Source organism: Perca fluviatilis, chromosome 23 (assembly GCF_010015445.1).
Source record: "Perca fluviatilis chromosome 23, GENO_Pfluv_1.0, whole genome shotgun sequence".
Lineage (NCBI taxonomy): Eukaryota > Metazoa > Chordata > Actinopteri > Perciformes > Percidae > Perca > Perca fluviatilis.
The window spans coordinates 15,700,210-15,725,684 of NC_053134.1; the positions used below are offsets into that span (position 1 = coordinate 15,700,210).

Genomic DNA, 25,475 nt, shown 5'->3' on the forward strand with positions numbered 1-25,475 from the left:
AGCTTCAGGTTTGTTAGGTTGTTAGGGATTTCTATCAACACTCTTGGTGGTTGCTAGGGTAGATTAGGGGGTAACTGTGGTGATTCTGTGTGGTTTTCAACAAGTACTGCAAGGTTTTTGTCCCAGAAGTAGTAGTAATAATGCTAATTGCAGCAACCATAGTATTGATAGTAGGTATCAAAAGGCAGATACAACACAATAGAGGTTCTAATGTATTCAAAGCTTGGTTTAGTGCAATTGTGGTCATCATTTAATATTTGGAGGTACAGTAGTTTCAAAAAAAGATATGCATAATGCTTTAGGCCTGCAGAACAACCACATCAGCCAATGTCAGCCATACACACCTCCCTCTGGTGTCTCAAAATTCTTGCTGGGGCTAGGAGGCCTTCTCCTTTGATATTAAGGACCCTGATGGTGAGGTTGTAGAGGCTGTAAGGCTGGAGGCCTGGCAGACGTCCCTCGCTACGATTCCCACTGAACGTCAAAACCTGCTCCTGCTGCTCTGTGTCCTCCTCTGTCTCATGCAAGCCACGAATGCGTCGGAAGTATACCTAGAGGAACCACACCAGGAGTTCATTTTTCACTAGCAACTTAAAGCGAGACTTATTTAAAGCCACTTTATAAAACTAAATTACCTGAACATAAGCCTTAGTTACTGAAGTACACCTGGCTTAAATGGTAATATTGCTTTATTAAACACCCCTCTGCACGCAAATGTTCAGCTTAACATGTTAAGGCACCTAACATTTAACATGTTTTAGGATGTGCAGCTACACACTAAATGTGCAAGAAAACTCTGTAACTAACAAACTTAAAGGTTTATGCACTTTCAACCATCATAGCTCAACACACATCCTTTAGCACAGATTTTACAGACTAAACAAAAGCACTGCCCATGTATACACACACTGCAAAATGCCTGCCTCCTTATCAATTATCCAATGAGGTGTAGACACATAGATGGCCAACCTCTGAGGAAGTTGTACCTGCAACACATGCCAAAATAAACCACTGGGTGTTTAATGTTTTCACTTTTGATGGAATATGTTCTCTCAGAGAGGCAGCTAAATTAGGGCTTTTTTTGTTATCTTTATTTCCCTACACAGTTTAACAGTGTGTTGCTGGTTGTATTTATAGCTCATATTATATTGGCTTATGCTTTGAACTTTATTTTTAATTTCTGTGTTGGAGGAGAAACATCCTGAAAGGCTGGCCAATATTTGTCTATGCTTAATTGGATAAGTGATCATGTCTGTGCAGTGAATATATAGGCAAGGCATTCTGTAAAAAAACACTGAACACTGCACATTGCTGTGTGCTGAAAATCAGGGATTGAGTAGAGGGCAAAATGTTCAATAGATTAGTGTTACTGGGTCATTTTTTCACAATTAGTGTGTGAGTGCAAAAACTATAACATGCAAGGGTTTTAAAAACCTTTGAATGCTTGCGTGTGCTTGAGTTTCGTCACTTAAGCACTGACTTGCAGTCAGTGGCAGTAGCCCTACCTGCTACAACCAAAGACATGCTGTAGAAATCACCATTTATCAAACAATACCTTGTATCCCTGTAGTTTTCCTCTAACTGATTGGAAAGAAACAGGCTCCCACTGTACTTCCGCGAGTGTGCTGTTGTGAACCATGACCTGCACACTATCAGGAGCAGACAAAGGCACTGCAGAGACATATGAAAGAAAAGTAGTTAAGATCTAGTTTCAAGCCACTAGACTTATAATAAATAGTAAGATAATAATAAGAAATATAAATTGACGTCTACCTAACCCACTGCACAAGTTTATCAAAAATGTTTAAAAGGCTAAAAAGGATCAGTCAATGGTCAAAAGTAGTAAATGTGAACTTTCAATCATACCCCTGAGAAACAAAATGGCAACCTATGTTGACTGAACCCTCAGAAAAATATTTTCATATTAACACTGAATCTAATAAAGTAAAGTGACGACAGTACTACCAATCCCACTGTGAATCAACACTTAGGTCTACAGCTGCCGTCTGTGCATTACTTTGTGTTTAATTTGACCAGTTTTGATTATTGATGACTAAACAAAAAAAAAACATTTTTGAACAAAACAAAACTCTCAAAAGTATATATTAAACGTTCACTCACAGTCTTCTCCAGAGTATCCAATCACTACTTCAGGCTCTGGGCCGCTGCCATAATCGTTCAAAGCTTGAACCTTGATCTCGTAGGGCACATATGTTGGAGTTCCAGAGACAGCAAACTGGGAAACGTTGGCCACAGTCTTTGAGGACCAATCCTCATCCACGTCCTTTTGTCTCCATTGCACTTTGTACTCCAGACCGGGCCCATTAGCCAGAAATCCTGTCAGCGGCTGTACAGAGAATTTATTTATTTTTGTCAGTTGCTGAAAAAAAACACTTTAAATATTCTATCTTAACTTCAGTGAAATGTTTGACCATCCTTTACTTGCATACAGCCCACAATAACAATCTGAAAGGATAGCTTACTGTCCAGGATATGACCAAGTTGCCAGGCTTTGTTCCTACTCCCTGAACATCTGATGGATTTTCATCAGGAGCTGGAAAAAAAACAAATAAATTGATGGTTCAATCAGTTAGTGTTTTTTTAATATTTTAAATATTGCATTACTTTTTTTCTGAAGGGTGACCATGTTAATCACCTGAAGGGTTGGTCCTGTATTGGCTTGACGGCTGGCTAGGCTGGCTGTAGCCAACGCCATTCAGAGCCAGGACTCTGAAGGAGTAGTAGACGTAAGGAGAGAGGCTTAACCGCACCGTGGTGCTAGTACCAGGAGCATCTGTCAGGTTGACCCAAACTCCTGGCTGGTGGAGCAGATCCTCATATTGGATCAGAAACTCTGGGGAAGATTAAAAAAAAATAAGACCAAAGTGTAGACACTGCCACAAAGAAACAGGGGAAAAATATATATTTCTCAAGGCATTCTGTGTATATTTAGCTGTGGTGGCTCATTGCTCATCATGCTAACTACCAAGTTCCTGTCTTGTTCATTCCAACAAAACTATAGTCGCTGTTTCCGGAAACATAAACTGAATCTGCACAACGGAGGATTCTGACTTTTTTAAATGTGATAATGCTAACAGGTGTAGTGTAGTTTGATACATTGAACATTTCATACTCTGTGTGGGACTGTTGTGTTCATCTCCGGGGGTCCAGGTGAGCTGAACGCTCCTCTCTGTCTGGTCAGTCAGTTCCAGGTCCGTCGGAGGGTCAGGGTTCCCTGCAAACACGAGGACCACAAAAAAATGAAAAGTCTCTCTCTGCTATTTGATTACAGCAAGTCATTGCTACTGTTTCGATGGGAAATTTGACACTGAAAACGGAGTTCTACAATGCCCATGGAATAAAAATAAACTAACAGAGTTGAGCTGTAGACAAACATGCCACTGTTCAGTTAATATTACATCTGCATTCAATACACAGCAGGCAGTTTGTAAAAGGTTTTCTAACATTGTTAAGAAAACCTTGTTTCTTATGCTACGTTTACACATGGCCGGCTATTTTCATAAACGGACATTTCAACCTCTCTGTTTTCAAAAATAACATTGTGCACAGATGTCAGTTTTCAGAAAAGTGTTCATTTACATGTACATGCCAAACCTGTAGGTGGCAGAGTAACGAGAAGCTCAAGCCCACGTTCAGAATCCAATCAGAATCCCGAAAATAGCAACAACAGCAACGAATCACTTCTTCTCTCTTCTCTTCCAAACTTCCTCGGCTGCCTAAACCTTCATTTGTCTCAGTTTACATGCAAACATGCAAACAAAGTTTTCCAAAATCTCCACTCTGGCGTGAGTTTTTAGAAAGAATCGTTTTCAGAGGCGAATTCTCCGTTTGCGTGTAAACGAAGGGCACAAACGAAGGGAAATGTCTCCGTTTTTCAAAATAACCATGTACGTGTAAACGGGGTATTAATGTTGTATTCAAAACTGCAGTATTATTTTGTGCAATTAAACATTTTGAGACAGCGCACATCCACACAGGTGTTTTTACTTCTGGCTGATTATACCTCTGCAGTCAATCACAGTGAGCACAAACACCTGAGAAGGGTCTTAATCAGGCAGGTTAAGTAAAAACACCTGTATGGTTGAACAGTGCATGCAGAGGCAGTGTTTTTCACAATACAATACAATTATAAAATCCTTACCCCATATAAAACAAAACTAAACAAACTGAAATTAAATTGATGAAATGAAATGAAACAAGCAATAAGAACAACCAACATAAAATAAACATTGCGGTGAAATGAAAGGTTTTACAAACAGAACTTGACAATATAAGCTACAAAATCCTAATCTGTGGATATTGTTTACCGTAGACAATAGCTGGAGTAGGAGTTGGCTCTAAGACAGCAAGAAGCAAGAGTAAAGTACAAGAAGAGATGTTAGTGACAGATATTAGAAACAGCAGAAAAGCAGGGAAAATACTGTGGTATTGTGACACTTAATTAAAACGGATACCTGCTATTTCTGAAATTTGAAAGTGGTGAAAGAATGGTTTCAGTGTACTTCAATATTGCTATTTTTATATAAATTATAAAGCAAGGCAGCTTTATTTATATAGCACATTTCTGCAAAAAGGCAATTCAAAGTGCTTTACATAAAACATTAAACAGCAGTTAAAACATTCATTAAAGCTAAAATAGAATGAGACAAGTATAAAATACAAGGATAAACAGGTCAGTGTAAGAAATTAACTATTTTACTTGATGCAGCAAAAAATGCAGCATTAAATAGAAATGTCTTCACCCTTTGTTTAGTTCTGACTCTGGGGACAGAAAGCATACCTGTCCCAGACAACCTGAGAGGTCTGGAGGGTTCATAATGTAGCATCAGATCAGAAATGTATTTTGGCACTAAACCAATCAGTGCTTTATAAACCAACAATAGTATTTTCAATTCAATTCTGTGAGAGACAGGAGGCCAGTGTAAAGACCTCAGAAATGGAGTGATGTGATCCACTTTCTTGGTCTTAGTGAGGACTCAAGCAGCAGCGTTCTGAATCAGCTGCAGCTGTCTTATTGATTTTTTTTCAGGAGACCTGTAAAGACACCATTACAGTAGTCCAGTCTACTGAAGATAAAAGCACAGATTTGTTTTTCCAAAGCCTGCTGAGACATTAAGTCATTTAACCCTTGATATATTGTTACTGTGATAGTAGGCTGACTTTGTAATTGTCTTATTGTGGCTGTTAAAATGCAGGTCTGAGTCTATGACTACACAGAGATTTCTGTCTTTGTCCATTGTATTTAACATTGCCCAATGAACCTGACCGCTGACTTTTAATCGTTCCTCTTTGGCTCCAAAAAACAATACCTCAGTTTTCGTTTAATTGAAGGAAGTTCTGGCACTTCCAATCGTTGATTTGTTCAATGCATTTAGTGTTTGTTTTGGACCATAGCCCCCTGGTGATATGGTTATGTAAATTTGTGTGTCATCCGCATAATTATGGTAATTTATTATGTTGTTTTCCATAATCTGAGCCAGTGGAAGCATGTAGATGTTAAACAGAAAAGGCCCCAGAATGGAACCTTGGGGAACTCTGCATGTAATATTTGTCCAATTAGATGTGTAATTACCTATAGACACAAAGTAATCTCTGTTATTTAAGTAGGATTCAAACCAGTTTAGTTCTGTGCCAGAAAGTCCAAACCTGTTTTCCAATCGGTATAGTAATATGTTGTGGTCGACCATATCAAATGCAGCACTGGGATCAACTAATACTTTGAGTGAAAATTTGTCATTGAAGACTTTAAGAGCAGTCTCATTGCTGTGGCCGAAGACCTGACTTAAAGACATCAAAATAGTTGTTTAGTGACAACAAAATGTTAAAAATAAAACACCTTTTCAATGATTTTACTTAAAAATGGAAAGTTTCATATGGGCCTGTGATTGCTCATTAGAGACAGGCCTAGATTGCTCTTTTTATTTTAAGAATGCCTTGATTACGGCAGTTTTCAGGACCTGTGGGAAGATACCTGAAATAAGAGATGTGTTTACAATCTGTAGAAGATCTAAAGCCAAACACTTTGGACAAGAAGCCCATTGACAGAATATCAAGGCAGCAGGAGGAAGATTTCAGATGATGCATAATGTCCTTCAGTTTTTTTTATGGCTGATTGATAAAAAGTGTGTCATGGTACTTTAACTGTTTTTGCGTTACAGGGAACAACACATATCCTATACCTGGTATAGAGGCACAAAAGAGACAGAAAAGAGGACTGATTTGTTCCTTTGTGTTGAGTCTAAACCATTAACACTATATGTTGATGGATCATTTATCGGTTTCATTACAATTATTATTATATTTTTTTAATATGTCCAGAAATCACTGTGTGCAATTTCCACACTCACAATCCCTGTTACATCTGGTAACCTGTTGATTGTGAGAGACCCTGGAATGCACTGGGAACATACCTATGACAGTCAGCATAGCGCTGGCTGAGTCCTGGTCCAGGGTGGTGTTCTGGATGCAGGTGTAGGTGCCCTCATCTTCATCTGTCACGTCTCTGATGGTCAAACTGTCCATGTCCACATCAAACCTGATGAAGATGATGAATTTATTTGTTGTATCCAAGTTTTTTCATGGTGCAACATGCAACGCTTGTTAAAATTGCATTCATTAACCTATTATTCTTTGTACCTCTCATCATCAGGCAGCTCTCCATTATCTTTGAGCCAGATAACAGTGGGAATGAGGGATGGGTCATGTTTGACTTTACACTCGAACACAGCGCTCATTCCTCTCTGCACATCCTTGTACTCTGGCTGCTTTAGGATACGGGTGGGCTCTGGAAGATGGAGAAAAAAAAGAGTTTACACTAATAAATAACACAGCTTGACCTAATGGTTATGAAGGCCTAAAATATAATCTATTTATGAGCTATTATAGTCTTTAACAGGCTAAGTGTCAATATCTATATCTGACCTTTAACCTCCAGGTAGACGTGGTTCTCCTTGATTCCCAGGTTGTTGGTGGCAATGCAGGTGTACTTCCCACTGTGTAGTGGCTGGGCCACATGGATCTCCAATGTACCATTCTCATGGATTACATAAGGGTCACCATTCTTAACACTGGTCTGGCTGTCTTTGAACCTGCAAGGAAACAGCAAACAACATTGGGTTTAAGTGTTTGATGGTGTCGTGCAGAATAATTGGGCAGGCAATGGCTAAACTAACAAGACTTTGAATCTCACTGCTGTTACCCATGCAAACCTGATCTGAATCTTACCATGTAATGGTTGGTATTGGTGAGCCAAAGGAGGCACAGTGAAGTAACGCAGGGTTGTTGGTGATGACCTGGTACACTCGGTTGGGTGGAGTAAGCACCCTTGGTGCCTCGGCTATGGAAAGAAGCACAACATTATCTAAATCAATATCTCACCCCTCTATCTCACACTCACACACACACACACACACACACACACACACACACACACACACACACACACAGTGGACTGTATGTCCAAAATGTATGATGAACTTATATATCTATATTCATATTTACAACAAAACAGATGAACTCACCAAGAACGTTGACAAAAGCGTTTGCCAAAAGGTAACCAAATTCATTGGACGCATTACACTGGTAGACAGCACTGGACCCAGTTTGCACATAGCTAAGAATCACGGTGTCATCATCCACCTTCCGACTGTGGTCCTCGGGTGCATCTATTGCAAGGCAACAAACAGGATTTATGGTCAATAGAGAAAAAAATGTTTTCCAGCCAAAGTTCTTCAACTGCACTATTAAAGTTTTGTGTACATAGAAACCACTCATAACAATCCTGGTGCATTACGTTAAACTATATAGAATGCCATGCAGTGGAAAAACACTGGGCTTGGGAGTTTAGTTCCCACTACAACTCTGCATCTAGATTTATACTTTCTGCCACTGGCAGGTGCTTTGGATATAAGTGTGGTTTATCTGTGTTTTTTGCCCCCAACGGTGCCTGGAAGGCAGCGCTGCCTGGAAGGCACCGTTGGGAGGCACTGGTTAGGGTTAGGGTTAGGGTTAAGGTTAAGGTTAGGTGCCTTGAAGGCAGCGGTCACAGCGTTGCCTGGAAGGAGCAGTTGGGGGCAAAACACCAGTGAGCATGAGTGTGCGTAAAGGTAGTATAATCTATTTTTTTAATGCATGGTCTCATTTACTCACTCTCTATGGGGACTCCATTGACAAACCAGCTAATCTTGGGTTTGGGTTCTCCGTTGACTCGACAAGTCAGGATGCCGGTCTCATTCGGGGCAAGGATCAGGTTCCTGGGAGCGCTGACCCAGAAAGGAGACGCTGTGGATGTCGAACAGAAATAGGGAAGATAGAGAGCGAGATTTATGAGGGAATGGCGAAAAAAAAAAAATTGCTGTGCCCTTCGCTACATGATAAACGTACTTTAGGGATGTAAAAATAGTTGCATCCATTTTAATGTACGATTAAAACATGTCCGTTAAAGCTGACGTAAAAAACTAATTTCATACTAGCGATCACAGGGAGTCACTAGATTCAAAGTGTTGCTAGTGCTACCAATCTCACTGCAAATCAACACGTCTGCAGCTTTAGTAGCTCTCTGTGCAGTAATTTGTTTTGCCAGCTATGTTGAATCCCAACAAACCAAGAATGAATGTCCTTACACTAATACCCAATTCTGATGTAATGATAAAATAAACTTCCACAGTGCATCAGTACAGTGAAAATAACTTGGTTAACCTGCATACCTTTAACAGAGACCTTGATGATGTGTTGTGCAGTGCCCAGCTTGTTTGTGGCTGTACAGCGGTAGTCCCCAGCATCAGCTTCATTCACGTCAGAAACCTTGAGCGTTTTCTTGAAGTTATAAAAGGACATCCTGCTGCTCGGCAGCTCTCCTCCTCCATCCTTCTGCCAGGAGATCTCTGGAGTGGGCCTGTCACAGAATTAAACACAACAGGATGTTTTTGTGCTATTTCTGCATTTTGTGCTGTCAAATGCTTTTGTTAAGACCCTGACGGTTTCCTATAAAGCACATTGTTGTATAATACAAAAAGGTGTCTTTCTTCCATGTGGATTACAGTTACAGCAGACGCCTACTTACAAGCCGTCAGCAATGCATTCCAGCTCCAGAGTCTCCCCTCTCAGAACCATCTTGGTGCTGGTGATGCCCAGAGGCGTCATGAAACTGGGGCGACGCTCCCCATCTGGGCTGTCTGAACACACGAGGACACACGACCAAATCAGAACCAGACTGCAACGTAAGACTTGGAGGCTCCTCTTGCCACATAATGTGAGGAGTTGGGTGAAACCATGAGCTCAGAGGGCCATTCATATTCTCATGAAGGAAATAGGTAGTAGAAACGTACACTGTCATGAAGTGAGACATGAAGTGGATTGTCAAAGTGGATAGAACGATAGTCAGTGAGTGAGTGAGTGAGTGAGTGAGTGAGTGCTTGGAGCCTCATTGCATACTGTATGAACAGCACATCAGAATTAGAGAGCAAGGGGAATCTCCCTGACAGGAGTAGCCGGTGGTTTGTTGCTATGGCAACATTGGGGTCTCATCTTAAAAGCAAGTTTTCTTTAACATTCCTTTGGCGAAAAGGTCAGAAAATAACAAATGATCCTCTTCTACATCAAAAGGTGGAAAAAGAGCAATGCCATGTTAGAATACTAATATCATGCTTCATTTGTGGCCATCTTGGATAATCATTGAGGGTGTGCTTGATGTAGCAGAACATGAGATCAGTCCTAAGTGTTTCTATGATTCCAGGAAAGATGCAGTTAGCTGACATTTATTGTTATGCATGCTTTTAAAGGTTTCTCAAACCATCTTAGGCTTTAATATTATCTGTATACAGAGGTAATCATGGATATTGCTGTTTTGCCATGTAAGTTTGTATCGTGCATTATAGTCAAGTGATTTCATTCATATTATATTTAAAATCTCTATCTTTAGACCCTTAGTTTATATAAGGAAACACTCCAAAAACACTGAGGCTAGAAATGAAAAATGTAGTCATGTTTGTTAATGTAGTCACAGAGGAGGGGATTGAGGCCAAGTTTTAGGTGTGTGTTGGGTATGGTTAGGCTATGGAGTAAATACAGGGCTGGGTTCACACTGAGGGGGCTGAATGGGAATAAACTGGCAGCACTCACCACTATAGAAATCAGTGACATTGTATAAAGCAGCCACAGTCTCATTCATTGTTTCCACTGTAATATAACAAAAAATCATAAGCATGCAAAACTAGGAAAGAAAACAGGAAATGTGTTACTTTACAATGGCTTTTTTTTTTCTCTTCAGTGTGTTGCAGCAAAAACGTTAACACATGGGGATGACACTACAGTTACATGTTACTGTGACAACTGTTCTATTGCTAGAAGCACATCATAAAACTCAAATAAGGTAGAATATAGGAAGAACAGCTCAAACATGTATCTAAGGCTAATGCAGGTTTGCTGGAACAACACATGAATTTAAAATGGTAGTTAAATCTCAATGATAACAAAGCGTGATAAAAAATAATATCCATAAATGTGAAATAAAAGGGACTGTAAAAGGAAAAAATATTATATTGGAATAATAATCAGACAATAACAATATAAATGATCAGCAATCCAAAACTCAAATCTTAACTACATACATTTGAAAATAAATGTATATTCCAATTTTGTGGTAAAGTGTCAAATGAAAAAAAAGTAGAAGTTCTAAGCAAATACTATTCAGTTAATTCAGTGACTTACTATCCAGCACAGTGACTGAGATGGGCTGTTTCTGCTGGATGGTTTGTGTGTGAGGGAAGCGAGCATAGCAGATGTAGTCATTCCTGGTGTCTTCTGGCAGAACGTTGGAAAAGTACAAATCTCCATTTAGAGCCTGGGACACTCGTTTATCCAGCGGAAGCCTCTGGAAGTCTGAAAGACAGGCAGAGAAAGAAAGTTGGTTAGTGGTCAGTTCATGGTTTTCTGGGGGTTCATCAGGCGCATTTTCCATCAATTCTCTCCACAAATACCTCATGATTTAAGCTAGCCTGTACTGTATGTATCCTGACTGAATGTTGAATACACATTACAGTGTGCAATCCTTTTGTCTGGTCTATTGAATTTGAGATTCCTATGTCCTTGTGCCATGAGTGCAGATATGTATACATGCAAAGGACTCACTGTTATCCATCCAGAAGATGACAGGAGGGGGCAGCCCTGCAGGGGGTCGGCACTGCAGCACTAGGGAGACCCCCATCTGCACCACAATAGCCTCGTTTCTCTCCTTCGACCACAAGGGGGACCCTGCGAGTCACAGAAACATCAAACAAAGGCACTGGAGGCCATAGCTTCACAAATAGTGTGGATCACATGAATCCATAATGTTTGCAAAAGTGATGAGATTGAGCATTTTGTGGAAGCTGGAAACTAGGAATCAAAGTTCCAAAATTAACTTGTACTTGACTACCCCAAAAAATAACTGCAGTTGAGGCTCAAGCCTTTAGAATGTATTATAATTTTTGAAAACCAATGGAAATAATGTCATTTAATATAATTAGAAGTCTTACTGGACTGTCTGATGACAATGTTGTTGGATACAGCGGTGCCGTGCTCGTTGTGTGCCGTACACTGGTATGTTCCCTCATAGGCCTCAGCCTTTTCCCCACTGATGTCAATGACCAGAGTTCCTGAACCAGGCTTCATCAACACTTTGGAGTCTTTCTCTACATCAAAGTGGGTCCCGTTTCTTGTCCATGAAAAGCTAGGATCAACAAAAACAATAATTCACACTGTGTTTTCTAGGCTAGAAGCGAAGAGGAAACATAAAAGACAGGAAATGACACAGTGTTGGCATGTTTGTTCAAATGATCAAGATGCATTGCGGTCTGTTCAAGCAGACTGATTGTAATCACTGACTTCATAGCAGGGAGTTTGACAGATTCTAACTTGATTCAGGGGCTGGTGGCAAATCTAAACTGTGTCTAATTCACTCTGCCATGTGTGTTTCTCAAGTGGTCTCCATGACAACAGTTGCTATGGCGATTCATATTTTCACAGTGCTCCAGGTTAAGTTGAAACAAATCTATAATTTCACAGAGAGGACCATACAACTGAATGGAAATCAGGTTTTCCTCTTGATTTCTGAAACTCTCAGGTTGAATCTTTAGCACATCATTATCAAGTTGTTTTCCCCTCAGTTAAACTGTTGAATGGAACAGTAACCAGTGAAATATGCTAGCAGAGTGTGCGGCTGGGATGGATAAACAAGCATCATTGGAGGAGTGATTGTCTCACCTGGGATGAGGCTTCCCCTTGGCCTCGCAGTGGATGACAATGTTCTCCCGCGGATCAAAGATGTAATCCTTTGGGGACTGTAGCGTTATAGTGGGGGGTTGGGGCACTGGAGAAACATGAATAGAAGCATAGTTCAGACACATGCAGTGAAATGTAAACATAGCACATAAGGGGGGGCTTACAGAATCAAGCATATGCATGCAACATGCATTCACACAATCAAGTATAACACCATCAGGAGCTGCAAACAGCTCTCTGATCTAATAACAACTTACCAGCCCCATGAACTGGCATAAACCAAGCACCACTCCAAAACAAGCAAGTTACTTCACACAGTAACAGTGTTGAGATAACCGCATGCACATCTAACATTGCTAGAACACACAAAAGCAAGTTGAAATAACGTTTTAAGTGCAAAAACTCAACACTAGAAGTCACAGCAGTGTTTGAGGCAACTTACATCCTTCCAGTACTTTAGCTTTTTGTCCAGTGTGACACGCCGTACCACAGTGATAGAATATTGAGGAAAGGTGTTAGTTTTTGCAAGCTGTAAATCACAAGTTTAGGTGAAATAGTTGCTCGTTCAAGTACTTTGAAGCATTTTATTGAGTCTGCCTGAAGTTTGAGAGATGATTTCCCTCTTTCTTTTGTGAAGACTTCTATGGCTTCAGTTCCATTAGGCAGGTGCAATCAATGCAAGATAAGTAGTTGAAGAGATCATAATGTCATGATATACTGTATATAGGGAGACAGAGTTCTTCAGAATTGCATTTCATAACTGAAAGCCGCAAACTGGATTCCATGCTGAAACATGCAAAGCTGAAACATAAGAAAAACAGTAAATTGCTGCTAAGATGCAGCAACTCTAGAGCCCACTTAGTGGCCCATAGAGGCTGTAATGTTCTTCATTATGCCCCCACAATATGAAAATGTTAAATGGATTTTCCATTGCAGTTCCCCATAGACCTTGACGTGTTGATGCAAGAAAAATAGTTGGTAAAAAAGAGTTTTCAGCATTTACTATTTTGGTAATCATAGTAAAAGTGATCATCAAATGGACAATACTTACGATCAAGAGGCACTTCCAGCGCTGAGGTTGTGTGACACAAGAGTATCAATACCACGGCTGCAAAGCCTGGCACCCACTTCCTGTTCCTGTCCATGGTCAGTTGTGTCACGATGAAAACCTTCTGTCCAGATTCAACGACACAATCAGGGCAGTCAACGGAGTGACAAAGTCTGAATCCACACTGCAGAAAGGTACAAAACAAGCAGATTTTATTTTAATGATTTTATTTGGACTAAGTGATCTCCAAAATGGGTCTTCACTGACATACTGACAACTCTCAAAATGTGAAATGTATATAAGATCAGTCCAATAAAAGGAAAGATGTGGGTACACAGAATATTTAGTCTGAACCACGAATGGAAAGTTTACTTTGCTGCAAGTTCACTGACATTCTTAAAGCTCAACATCCAAACTAGGGTGTGTAAGTCATGGATCACAAGTGGCTTGTCTGTTGGATACCATGTCATCCTGCCAATGTAAGGAATTTGGCAGGAGAAAAAGTCCAAACAAACTTGATTTTAGTCCTTCTAACTTAAACAACTTAAGCATCCTGCAGTCCTACATTCTACAAATAACACATGGACTGTTTGGGCAGTCTTTGTGGAGCTAGCTGTCTTCACATTGCACTGTTCTCAAAACAAGATTTGCCACTGCTTACTAGAACATCCCACATGCGGCAAGATTTGCCCCATCTAACACGTGTTTGCCTGTAAACATATGGCATGTGAGCGCACTCGGCCAGAACAATCACAACTCTGCTGCAGATATAGCTGCACACAGCACCACATCAGTGGAAGCATCCATGCCAGTGTGTCGTATGGATCAAAGTTACACATGAGTGCAGGCCCATGAGCGTTAGCTTCTGTTGCGGGGTGGACCATTTAGAAAGAGACACAGATTGATACGTACAGCCGCCACAAACACACCACCATGTTGGCATTAATGGGGAGTAGGACATTGTGTGTGTGTGTGTGTGTGTGTGTGTGTGTGTGTGTGTGTGTGTGTGTGTGTGTGTGTGTGTGTGTGTGTGTGTTATTCCCATTTTTGTGCTTTGTCTTGCAGTGTGTGAGCCTCTGTCATATGTGCATTAGAACTCATTTATTAGCAAATTGGTATTATATTACTGCACCAATGACATCAAGATACTTCTGTGCATACAATGTTTTTGATGAATTGCTCTATCTTCGACACAATAGTAAATTCTTCACGTTTAGAAAAAGACATTAATTATCAGCGCTGGACTAAATGATTTGTTGAAATAGATTAAATGTTTTCCATTGCATGAGCCAGTTAAATCACAGTATGGGAGACAGTAACTCCTGTCAGCAGGCTGCAATGGATTTTCGAGGTGGAGCAGGGTGCTGCTGTCAGGTAAATGGCTCAGTCCACCCTGACATCTTCATTATTCATGACATGCACATGCATCTTTGCAAATATAGACCCACAAGCATGTGGATACACAGGCAGAGCACAGGCACAAATACAAAGGGGGTTGAAGTCTTCAGAGGCATTTGAAGGTGAAACTATCAAGCTGGCTGGGAGTCAGGTCTGTTACGTCTCTACTCTGCTGGAGAGGAGGCATGTCTGATGACATAGGGAGAGTATCGGTAATGAACACACACACACACACACACACACACACACACACACACACACACACACACACACACACAGAGAGAAAGTAGTGTGTCAGATAGTATCTAGCTGAGCTAGGCAGAGTGTGAGAGCTGATACACCCCCAGGACACAGCTAATTACGCCGACACGTCCTATTTGATATTACTCTCACTAGTTAATCGAGAGAGAAGCCAACTGAGAGAGAAAGAGAGCAACCCAATGTATGTTATGCACTGAATGCATTAAAAGCAGGCCATGCATGCTAAATCTTCTAATCTCATTGTGAAAAAGGCAATGTTATATTATGCAAATGTAATAGCCCATCTTCAGATTAATAACAATAATGCTCCATGCTGCTGCAGCGAAAAAAAAAGTCCTTCCCCCACAGCGACACATATATTAAGACCTCCAGCATGGCTTAATATATATGGCCATTTGGGTGACAAAGGAGAAGGGGAGATGGATGATTGGAATTGATTAACAGAATGTACAAATAAGTTAAAAATGAAGACATTCAAAACATTATAGAGGATGGAGAGAAAAAGGAAAGAGAAATTCTATACCCTAAGGCAGGGTTCAACAATAAGGGTTGCCCGATGGCCAGGGGCAAGTAAAACGCCAAGTCGGGCAAGTAAATACAACAACCCTTTTTGGTAAAAAAAATAGAAATAAAATTTGAAACATGTTTTCCGATTATCATCATATCATAAATTACGTTATTTGATTTGAATGTGCCGTTGGCCAATCAAGAATTGAGTTGACGTATTAGTGACGCATGACTGGCGGCTGTCTTGTTAGAAGAAGAAGATGATGATGATGGCTGCGTACGAGCGAAATAGAGTGTTTCAAGCGTCCTGGAAGAAGGACGTTCGCTATTGCAAAGGGGCCAGTAAAAATGTTCTTAGGGTATGTCGAATATTTTTTTTACTTGCCCGACCGGAAAACAAAACAAAACATTGAACCCTGCCCTGAGGGGAGAGTGTGATAGGAGACGTGTGAAAAATGTACTGGCCTTCTCCTTTTAAAGTAGGGTAAGACCAATTCTACTTTTGAGGCCTATATGAATATTTATGAATATAATAAATAACAAAATCTGTAGTACTGTATGTCAGCTGACATCCTCATTTAAACAGTCCAAAAAAACTTTAATATCAGAAACTTAGGGGTTTGAAAAAAGTATGAGATTGGGATTTTCAATTTTAAAAGAAATACTACTAAATAAAGACACATTCTCAATTCAAAGTCAAATATATATCAAAATGCTACAGTTAACTGCTCAGCAAATTTCTTTGCATGTCAGCTCTAATATGTGATGTAAGTGATAAAAGCCTATTATCATAGGTAGGGGTAGGGCTTAATGGTCAAGCTCTATTTTAAAGTAAAATTTGCTTCAAATGTTTCCTCTTAAAGGAAGCACAGTGATTGAATTAATTGGTTTGTAAAAATAAAAAAAATGAAAAACCCTGAAACAAGTTATACATTTTGGGGGACACGCCTATTTGTTTTCTGTGCTCAGCACGATACTTTGCATCAAACACTCGACAAGAAAGCTGGCGTATTTTCCTGTTTCTAGTCTTTACGCTAAGATGAGCTAACCAACTAATTATATATAAAGCAACTACTAAAATCCCCCAACATGGAAATTTAATATAACTCTTTATTTTGTCCTGTGTGTCTGTCTGTTTTATAATGTCTGACCTGGGTCACATCTCCAGAGAGGCAGAGAGCGATTATCTGCTCCGGGGTAAAAAAACAAATCAGTCGACAACACGGATGATTCCCCAAGCACGGGCACAAACAGAAAACAGACACAGACATAAAATTAGCTGCCATGTTCAAATGTCAACATCTCGAACATTTCCACAGCTTAGAATGCCACGCAGTGTTGACTGACATAAACTGCTTAAGACATTCCTTACAGCCTTTGATTTGCATGATCATTCACCCTAAAACTGAACTTTTGACCTGAAGAGGGCAAACAAGCTTTCGTACCTGTTTGACCGTGCAGCCTGAATTTTCCATAGTTACAGGCTATACCATGAGGCTGTACTGTGCTGTGTGGTGGAAAGACATTTCACTTGAGGCAAATATTATCCAAAGAAAGGCTCTCACAGAAGCACACATATACAGCCTTACATTCATCCTTAAGCTAATCATTTGCCGTTGCTCATTTCCCAAAGATGATGACAAAGAGTATTTAAAGGAGGATGAGTGGGTAACTTTGGCTAGTAGGCAGGTCATCTCTCATCCTCCTCTTTCCTTCTCTTCTCTGACTCATTGGTCAAAGCCCAGAGGTCAAAGAGTCGCCCTGCAGGTCTGCCTTTCCATTTTGATCACTCTATCCCTGTCTTTCTTTCACTTCCCGTCTTCCTTCCCCTATTTCACTGTCATTTTGTTCTTTGTCATCCTTCCTTAAACAAAGCCCATGAGCACAGTGTTGTCCGGTTTGTCAAACTGAAATTGACAATTTATGTTATTTAATGTTACATTTGCATGAAGGAAGGTGTCCAGTGGAGGTTTTAAAAATGACATATTTAAGGATGATAATGGCAGATGTCCACAAGCCATTCCTACATCTATGCCCTCAAAAAAGTCAAACCTTTATCCTCAAACATTCTCCCAAATGATGGCCGCTCCCTCTGTCGCCCCTTTCCAGCTCAACAGTGAGAGTTTGCAAAATAGCCTGTACTAGGAGTCTTCATTAGTGAATGAGTCAATATGACTCACTCCCATACAGAAAGCCATAAATGTGCACCATGAAACAATTATATAAGTGCTTATTGAAAATGTAATTCAGTGGCGCGGTCGCACAGCAGCTACGCTTCTGAATTAATCCACTTTCTGTTCCTGATGGCCACCACACATTGACTTCCCGTAACCTGGATCTATTCCCTCTTTTGCTTTGTGCATGTGGACTGAGCTGAGCACTTAAGGGGCTATTGAAATTAAATTGCTGTAGATTTAAACTGTAAGTTGTTCAAAATAATTTGGCAGTGGCTTACTGCGAATATCAGACATGATGGACTTTGGTACTAGAATACCATGTACCCACATACTTAATGTACAGTATCTGTTAATTTTCAATTTAATCAACATTCCCTTTTTTTTATCTCACGTGCATAGCTGCTCTTTACATTTGAAAGTTTAAAAGATTGCATCCTGTCATGATGTGACATTTTGGGAAATACTTATTTCCAAAATAAATACTTATTCGCTTTCTTGCCGAGAGTTAGGTAAGATAATTGGTGCACTCTCATTTTGTCACCCTTGGACAGAGACAGGCTAGTTGTGTCCCTGTGTCCAGTCTTCATGGTAAGCTAAGCTAAACTAAGCTAACCTGGCGGTAGCTTCATATTTACCGTACCGATATGACAGTGGTATCGATCTTCTTCCCTAACTTTCAGCAAAAAATAAGCATATTTTATCCAATTGTCACATTATTCCTTTAAAACTGCCTATTTTTTACCCCAGTATCTGTGTTGCATTTTCTATACTGCAACTCTATTATTGAACCGTTTCAGCACTTTGGACTTGTTGGAGAATTCTTCCAATAGCGGGTTGAAACCGACATCGCCATTTAGCCATTTGTGTTAAGTTCAGTGTCTCTGATCAGGACACTGAACTATGAATTGCTCTCAATGAAATTACCTCAAAGAAGCAATCCCCTACATATCTTCAGTTGAGATGAGAAAGCACTTTGAATTAAATACTTGGTATATAACCAGAGCCAACAATTCTCAAACACCAAAGAATGACGTGAAGCCTGCTGACACAAACCCAACTGTCTTCCTGCCTCTCAGTTTGCAAACCCTGAAGCAACGTGCTAAGTTGGTCACTCCGCAGCCTTCAGTCACACTGAGAGACACTGAGGCATGACAGCCTGACTAAACAGATGAGTGTGGAGGCAAAGGGAGTCAGGAAGAGAATTAGAAGGGGGGGGGGGGCAGTCATCTGCAGTCACATCAGATCACAGTAACAGAGGTATTCCTAAGACAATAGACACAGAGTCAGCCAGACTGGACTCTCTGATCTGTAGCTCGGTACATAGACGGTTCACTATTTGAAAACACCTTGATGCCACAATGACAGTTTATATAGTATGCCTTTCGGTCTGTCACGAAATTATATTCAACATCAGTTGTATTTTCTTTGCAGGCTGAAATTCCACTCCTATGGGTAGACAATCAGCACATGCATCATAACACACTAACCAGACGACACTAAACTGCGGTGGCCTTCAAGCAGTCTGAGTGTCTCCAGTAACCAGGTCACTAGAATAGGAGTTGTGAGCCATGAGAGTCCCCACAGACCCACAGAGAGAAACTGCAGCTTAATTGTGAAGCCACCGTGACTGCAACTTTACTGTTGACATTTGAGAGGGCAGACTTTTACACTTTTGTTAGGGGGGATGTGCATCTGAATTAAAAAATAAAAAATAAAAAGAAATAATAAAAACCACCCTTAAAACTGTGGGGAAAAAACATTTAAATATCAGTAGTTGAAATGAAAAGCCAAACTCCCTGAAACTAAAAAGATAGTGGGGAACGAAAAAGAGGACACTGACAACCCTTTTATGAATAAAAGACCAACACCTGACTATAGCAGCTTTAATATATCGCTTTTTCTCATACATTAAGATGCAGGCCAGGGTTGGGGTGTTCAATTCAATTCAATTTCAATTCAATTAAATTTTATTTATAGTATCAAATCATAACAGAGTTATCTCGAGACACTTTACAGATAGAGTAGGTCTAGACCACACTCTATAATTTACAAAGCCCCAACAATTACAGTAATTCCCTCAAGAGCAAGCATTAGCAGTGGCTATTGCGACAGTGGCGAGGAAAAACTCCCTTTTAGGAAGAAACCTCGGCAGACCCAGACTCTTGGTAGGCGGTGTCTGACGGGGCCGGTTGGGGGTGTTGAACATACTTCCGGTGTCTAAAGAGGAGGAATGCAAAATGTGTAGCAATGCCAGTGGATTCGACATCAGGAGAGACACAAAGACATGCTAAGATACCAGTCCTCTGTGTAAACAGAAGTAATGGCTGACCCCGAGTAGAGAACACCAACCTGCTTTTAGTCCTTGTCTCTATATCTGTCAATTTGATAACTTTATTGGCCATCTGCTCTGTCTCTCGTTCCCATATCTCTCTTTCTGTCTCCCTCCTTGACAAACTCCCATCAAGCAACCGGTCTTCCATTAACAAAGCCCATTGTAAGGTGATAAAATGGCTCTACGTTTTCAGGGGCAAAGCCTTGACTGGACTTTTTGATCAAAAAGGAAAACAAAGGACTAGCACTGCATCGCTTATCCGTTTTGATAGATGGGCCACTATTCATGCATGTTTCATATCTTTTTACTGAGTTAAGTATTATTTACTAAAGCACATTTGTGCCACAGACAATAGTTGGATAACGTTACACTTCCCTTACTTTGGAAAGTAAGGAGATACGTTATTTGAGGGATGGGAATAAAGCACTCACTCTCAAGCAAAACAGAAGCTATGCAGGGTGTGATACAATGTGTATTTTCTGTTAAACAAACACTTGACACTGGGAAATGCAGAGGTGAGGTGTGGAGTTTATTTTAAAAACAAAAAAGACTTCAAACTTCTAGTGAAGATGAGGTAATAGCAAACTTGCATTACTGGTTTTATTTCTAGGGAAATGTTCACACAAAATGCACCCACAGATCAGTTTGTACATTGGATTCCTTTTTACCAGGGGATAGAGATACTGTGTGTTGTATAATTTTGCAACAGCACAAAAATGACAGATACTTAGCCTGAAAGATGACCAGTATATTCGTGTTGGTCAGTAAGCAGTGTAACTTTTGCTCAAAAGCACTTAAGTCATGTTTCCTTGTCAGGAATGAAAGATAGCGTCAACATATAATCGGAAGCCGTCTGCTACAAGTTATTGTAAAATAAGCTTTCACTAACACCACTTCTTTGCAGTAAAAAGGACAGAACTGGCAGCCTCTTTGTGTCCTATAGCCCCCAAACCGGATCACACACAGCCACCTAATCACAACAAACTATCTCAGCCTCTTTTTGCACGTGCGCACATAAGCACAGAGGGCCTTCCCTGTTTGGGGTCAGTTTTTCTAGCACCATCCGCAGAATCCCCCAGCGCCTGCTTTTCTCTGCGGCTTTGTGAAGTGCTGATGGTCAGCACGCCGCCCCCTCCCTCATCCGCACTTCTACAACCACCCCATGGGGGCCATTGTCCTTGATGTTGTTTACCACTGGGATAACGCTGAAACGGCAGGGGTGTTCTAGGGCACAAGGTTAATAATAAAAAAATATGCCCACAATTCAAATGGGTTCTTTAATGCCTCAGAAAGTGTGCAGTCATGACAGAAAAGCAAATGCACAAATATATGGTGGGAAAAATTGGTTTTGAACTAATTCTGCTGTGTCCAAAAGAACAAGATTCTTTACAGACAAGGGGCAGTGTCATCTGCATAGGTGAGTGCATAATTCTTCATTTAAATATAGTTTTAAAACTTGGTTCTAAAAGTTCTAAACCAAGGCCATATACAATAAAAGAGAAGGTAAAGCTTGTGCCTATTGCTCAAGGAGGCTTATGACAGGATACCGCAGAAACATACCTATCTTGGAGAGAACGCACACACTTATACAACAGAAGAAAAATTGAAAGTGAAACTTGTACTTATCTATGTAATGTTATTCTGTGTTATTAAATGGTTTAACAATGAAATGCAGAACGACACTACAGACCAGAGTCTCTGGTAATAGTGATGGCCAAAGATTAAGAAACAAAGAGCTGCTGAGCCCTCCTCCCATAACCAACTTAACCCTGTTGCAGTGAGTTCCCATGCATCTCGCAGCACTTTTAAATCCCTGATATGCATAGCCTAAGAGAAATATATTATTGTCATTTCCTGTTCCCCTGTTTCATTTTTCCTATTCAGGGAATGTGAGCGGCCCTGCCCTTCCATGAACTGAAGCTTAACAGCTTTGCTCCAGGCACATTCAGGTAACAGAGTGATCCTTCCTGAAAAGGTGAAACAATGGAGAGGGAAGGACATCTCAGAAGGTGTCACACCCGACATCTTATAAAGGACTGATGATAAAATGATTTAAAAAATAAAGCTCAATCTAAAGTGTTCTTTAAGTGTTTTTCTAAACAAAAAATACAAACAAAGGATTATGTATGTATTTAAAATACAAGCAATGAACATTCAAAAATATAATCAAATGACTGTAAATTGTGATTTTGTTAAACCAAGAGTGCAGTATTAAGCACTAGACTAAACCATGTGTAACTCATAAAAAGCCATTACTGATAGCTGCCATTACAATTTGCTTCATCTGACATCCAATTATAGCGCTGTGATATTTGGACAATTGCACACATTTTGCCATGCGTATGGACCGGTTTGTTGGCTGCCCGGGGCTTGGTTGGGTGTTGGGTGTGTGCCCATGTGCGTAGTGTGTGTGTGTGTGTGTGTGTGTGTGTGTGTGTCGCCTTCTAAGGTCATCTCATCAAAAGCCGTGGGCTCAGCCAGAGCAGAGGGTCATGCTGGCTATATGTGTGTGTGGGGGGTTCTATTTGTGTGTATCTGTGCTTGTGTGTGCATGTATTTATGTACAATTTTGTATATATGACATTAAAACTACAAACTGAATCTTGTGTCCGATCATTTTTCTAGCCTATAACGTGATACATTCTAGTGGAAACAGAGGTTTGGGTGTAACAATTTATTTGTTGCATCAATGCATTTTTCATAAATATGAGTCAACCTGTTATAGAAAATATTTGAGCAATAATCAGCTTTATATGAAACACATAATTCCTTTAAAAAATTTGATTATTTTCCAAATGTAGCACATCACACACTCTTATTCTGCCACAGAATAAGAGTGACTTCCTCCAGCAGTTGCTCCATATTAGTCATGTATTGCTGTCTTTTTGGTTACCCCCAAATATTTTATCCAATCAGTGTATTTCTCTCTCCCATTTACCAGTCATAACCTCCCTTCCCTTTCAAATAAATCAAAATCAAAATAATATCATCTTTCAGTCTGCTGCTCCCACCACTGTAAGAGTCCAATATATAACGATCCAGTACATTAAGGTGTAAAATCGTCTGCAAAATCACTGTTATAAAGTTTGAAGCATGTGCCAGGTTTTAATTCCTATACCCTAGTAAATTCAACAGAAACCAATGGTTGTAATAACACAAAAAGTATCTAAAAACTGAGTATCTTAAAAAATAGAACAGTATGTTTTAGATAATGTTCAGCAGTGGTGTATAATTTACAAAATAAACTTGTAGCTGATGGGCTAAACCATGCAAAATAGCACCTAAAATCAATAGTCGGTCTCATTTTAATACAGTGTGACAATGTGAACGTAGCCACATAAATCCAGCTGGGCTTGTAAACCAGCCAAGTCTCATTGCTATTCCTGGATGCTACTGCTCGGTAAAAGGTATTGATGAGCAGATGGATGCACGTGGCCTTGGTATGTGACTCTGGGCTCTACTGTGATGTGAGTTACAGTGTGTGTGCGTTTGTATGAAGTGTATGTGTGTCCTTCAGGTCAAGACTGTTATACCTTTTATGGCTGATGTTCCTACTGTACACATCTTTTCCATTGTACAAGGTCGATCAAGGTCTGAAGACCTTGTTTGTAGCTACTTCATCACAACCTTCAAAGGCGGAGTACGGGACGCTCGGCATACTGATGATGTATCTATTCTTAGGGCTAAAAATGCAAAGTTTTTCCCCATGGAGTGCAAAAATTGTTAATGTTGTGTTGTCTGGGGTGCATGAAAGTACACAGTAAATTGTATGGTGTTGGTGAAAAGGCAACAATAAGGATAGATAGATATATAGAAATATAAGGATAAAATAATAAAAGAGGGGTAGTGTATGGGGGGGGAGATTGAAGTAGATCAGGCTGAAATGTTAGAGGAGAGAAAAGTGCATGATGGGATGGGAACAGGGCAGGAGGTGAGAAGGGGGAGGGGACTGATTGACACGTTATGGCAGAGCAACAAGCTGGCATGCCCCTTTTTTTCTCCTCCACCCATCTGTTCATCAGGATTACTCATATAGAGAGAGGGGTGGTGGAGGTGAGGGGAAGCTGTAGGAGGGCAAAGACTGGGTTAGGAGAGCAGATCCATCACCACAACCTACAATAACTGAATTCAAACCACTTTTCCATGACATATTTTCAGTACACTGCTGTGGTAATGACTCACTGTTAAAATTATGGATCATTGCAATATAGTAGAGTGCTCTCATGGGGCTATTCAGATAGCAGTGATAGTAATGAGAGGTGGAAACATTGTAGTGGTGTATTATGTAATGCTGTGCTGCAGCGCCTGCTCTACTTACTAAGACATGGCTCCCTACTGACAAATATTTAGTTATAATTTATATTTTAGTTTTATATTTTTAGTTTAGTTTTTTCCACAAGGCTTATACAACATGCTATGTACTGCTGGTCTGTTATCTGTAGAGTTTTCTTGTTAACTAACAAAAATTTCACATTCAGTGTTACTCTTCAGAATGCATTGTGTGTATCCATAAGGCCTAACAAACGAATAAGGTGCATTTCTTTCCTCATACAACATTTGCAAAGCCAATAATGTTTAAACTGCTGGAAAACGACTGTATTGTTTTTTGGAAATAATAGAATAAAATGAATAGAAATTAACAAAGAAAAATGTGCTGTTTTATTTCATGCATTATGCCTGCATATGTGAAATAGCATCTGTGTTCTCTCTGTTTTGTGTGTGGTGTGTCCAGTATATGCACACGAGTGTGTCATGTGTCAGCAGGTGAGCAGCAGGTGACGCTAGGACATGTGGTCCTCGTCCAAATACATGCTGGGTATTCATATTGTCCTGTCACCTTTCTGGTTATGGACATTTTGTTATTTTCAGTATTGTTGTTGTTGTTGTTGTTGTTGTTGTTGTTGTTGTTTTTAATTGACGCTTAATGCTTTTTGTATGTTTACATTTCATTGTATTCCAAAACAAATTGCATAGCTTTTAGCAGCACGTTGGCTGAATTAGGAATTTATCTTATTGATATTATTTAACTCTTCCACTAACAGAACAGTCTTTTAAACATGAGCCCAAACTGACACCACATCTACTCACTGATATTCTTTCACTTCCTTTATGAGTTAATTTCTGAAGCTATATAATTGTACTTTATTTTGTTTTTATCATCTACAAGGCAACAAAACAAGCCTAAAACCTTTTAAAAAAAGGAGGTTGCAACAGCATGAAGCTACTGTACTTTGCTGGGTAAATACAAATTGTATGAATCAGTCACTACCAGCTGTAAGACACGCCTTAACACTCAGCACTTTCCATCCATGCTGACCTTTCGTATTAGAAGTACAGCCGTGGTTTAAAAAAAACTGATAAAATGACTTTGCAGTGCATTTCCAAACACAAATATGTTTGTAGTGCTGTCAGTGACAGCCACAATAATGTACATCCATTTAGTGCATATATGAACCCAAGCCACAGTACAGTA

At 40.0% G+C, this 25,475-nt stretch overlaps 1 protein-coding gene and 1 long non-coding RNA gene across 2 annotated transcripts in view; one reads left to right on the top strand and one right to left on the bottom strand.

The window, feature by feature from the left end:
* Positions 1–25,475, bottom strand: part of nrcama (neuronal cell adhesion molecule a) — a 56,310-nt gene that overhangs the window by 10,105 nt on the left and 20,730 nt on the right. Inside the window, 23 exon segments of the mRNA XM_039791366.1 lie at positions 345–386; positions 389–551; positions 1,556–1,671; positions 2,122–2,347; positions 2,484–2,554; positions 2,657–2,854; positions 3,134–3,235; positions 4,329–4,358; positions 6,432–6,556; positions 6,658–6,805; positions 6,943–7,109; positions 7,246–7,357; positions 7,542–7,685; positions 8,170–8,301; positions 8,727–8,914; positions 9,083–9,194; positions 10,141–10,197; positions 10,729–10,899; positions 11,149–11,271; positions 11,535–11,728; positions 12,262–12,367; positions 12,722–12,739; positions 13,331–13,511. Coding sequence (XP_039647300.1) covers positions 345–386; positions 389–551; positions 1,556–1,671; positions 2,122–2,347; positions 2,484–2,554; positions 2,657–2,854; positions 3,134–3,235; positions 4,329–4,358; positions 6,432–6,556; positions 6,658–6,805; positions 6,943–7,109; positions 7,246–7,357; positions 7,542–7,685; positions 8,170–8,301; positions 8,727–8,914; positions 9,083–9,194; positions 10,141–10,197; positions 10,729–10,899; positions 11,149–11,271; positions 11,535–11,728; positions 12,262–12,367; positions 12,722–12,739; positions 13,331–13,424 — 2,839 coding nt within the window. The 5' untranslated portion in view covers positions 13,425–13,511.
* LOC120553205 lies at positions 21,315–22,033 on the top strand. The gene is made up of 3 exons (XR_005638130.1): positions 21,315–21,419; positions 21,678–21,779; positions 21,887–22,033. It is a non-coding gene; the product is annotated as an uncharacterized LOC120553205 (long non-coding RNA).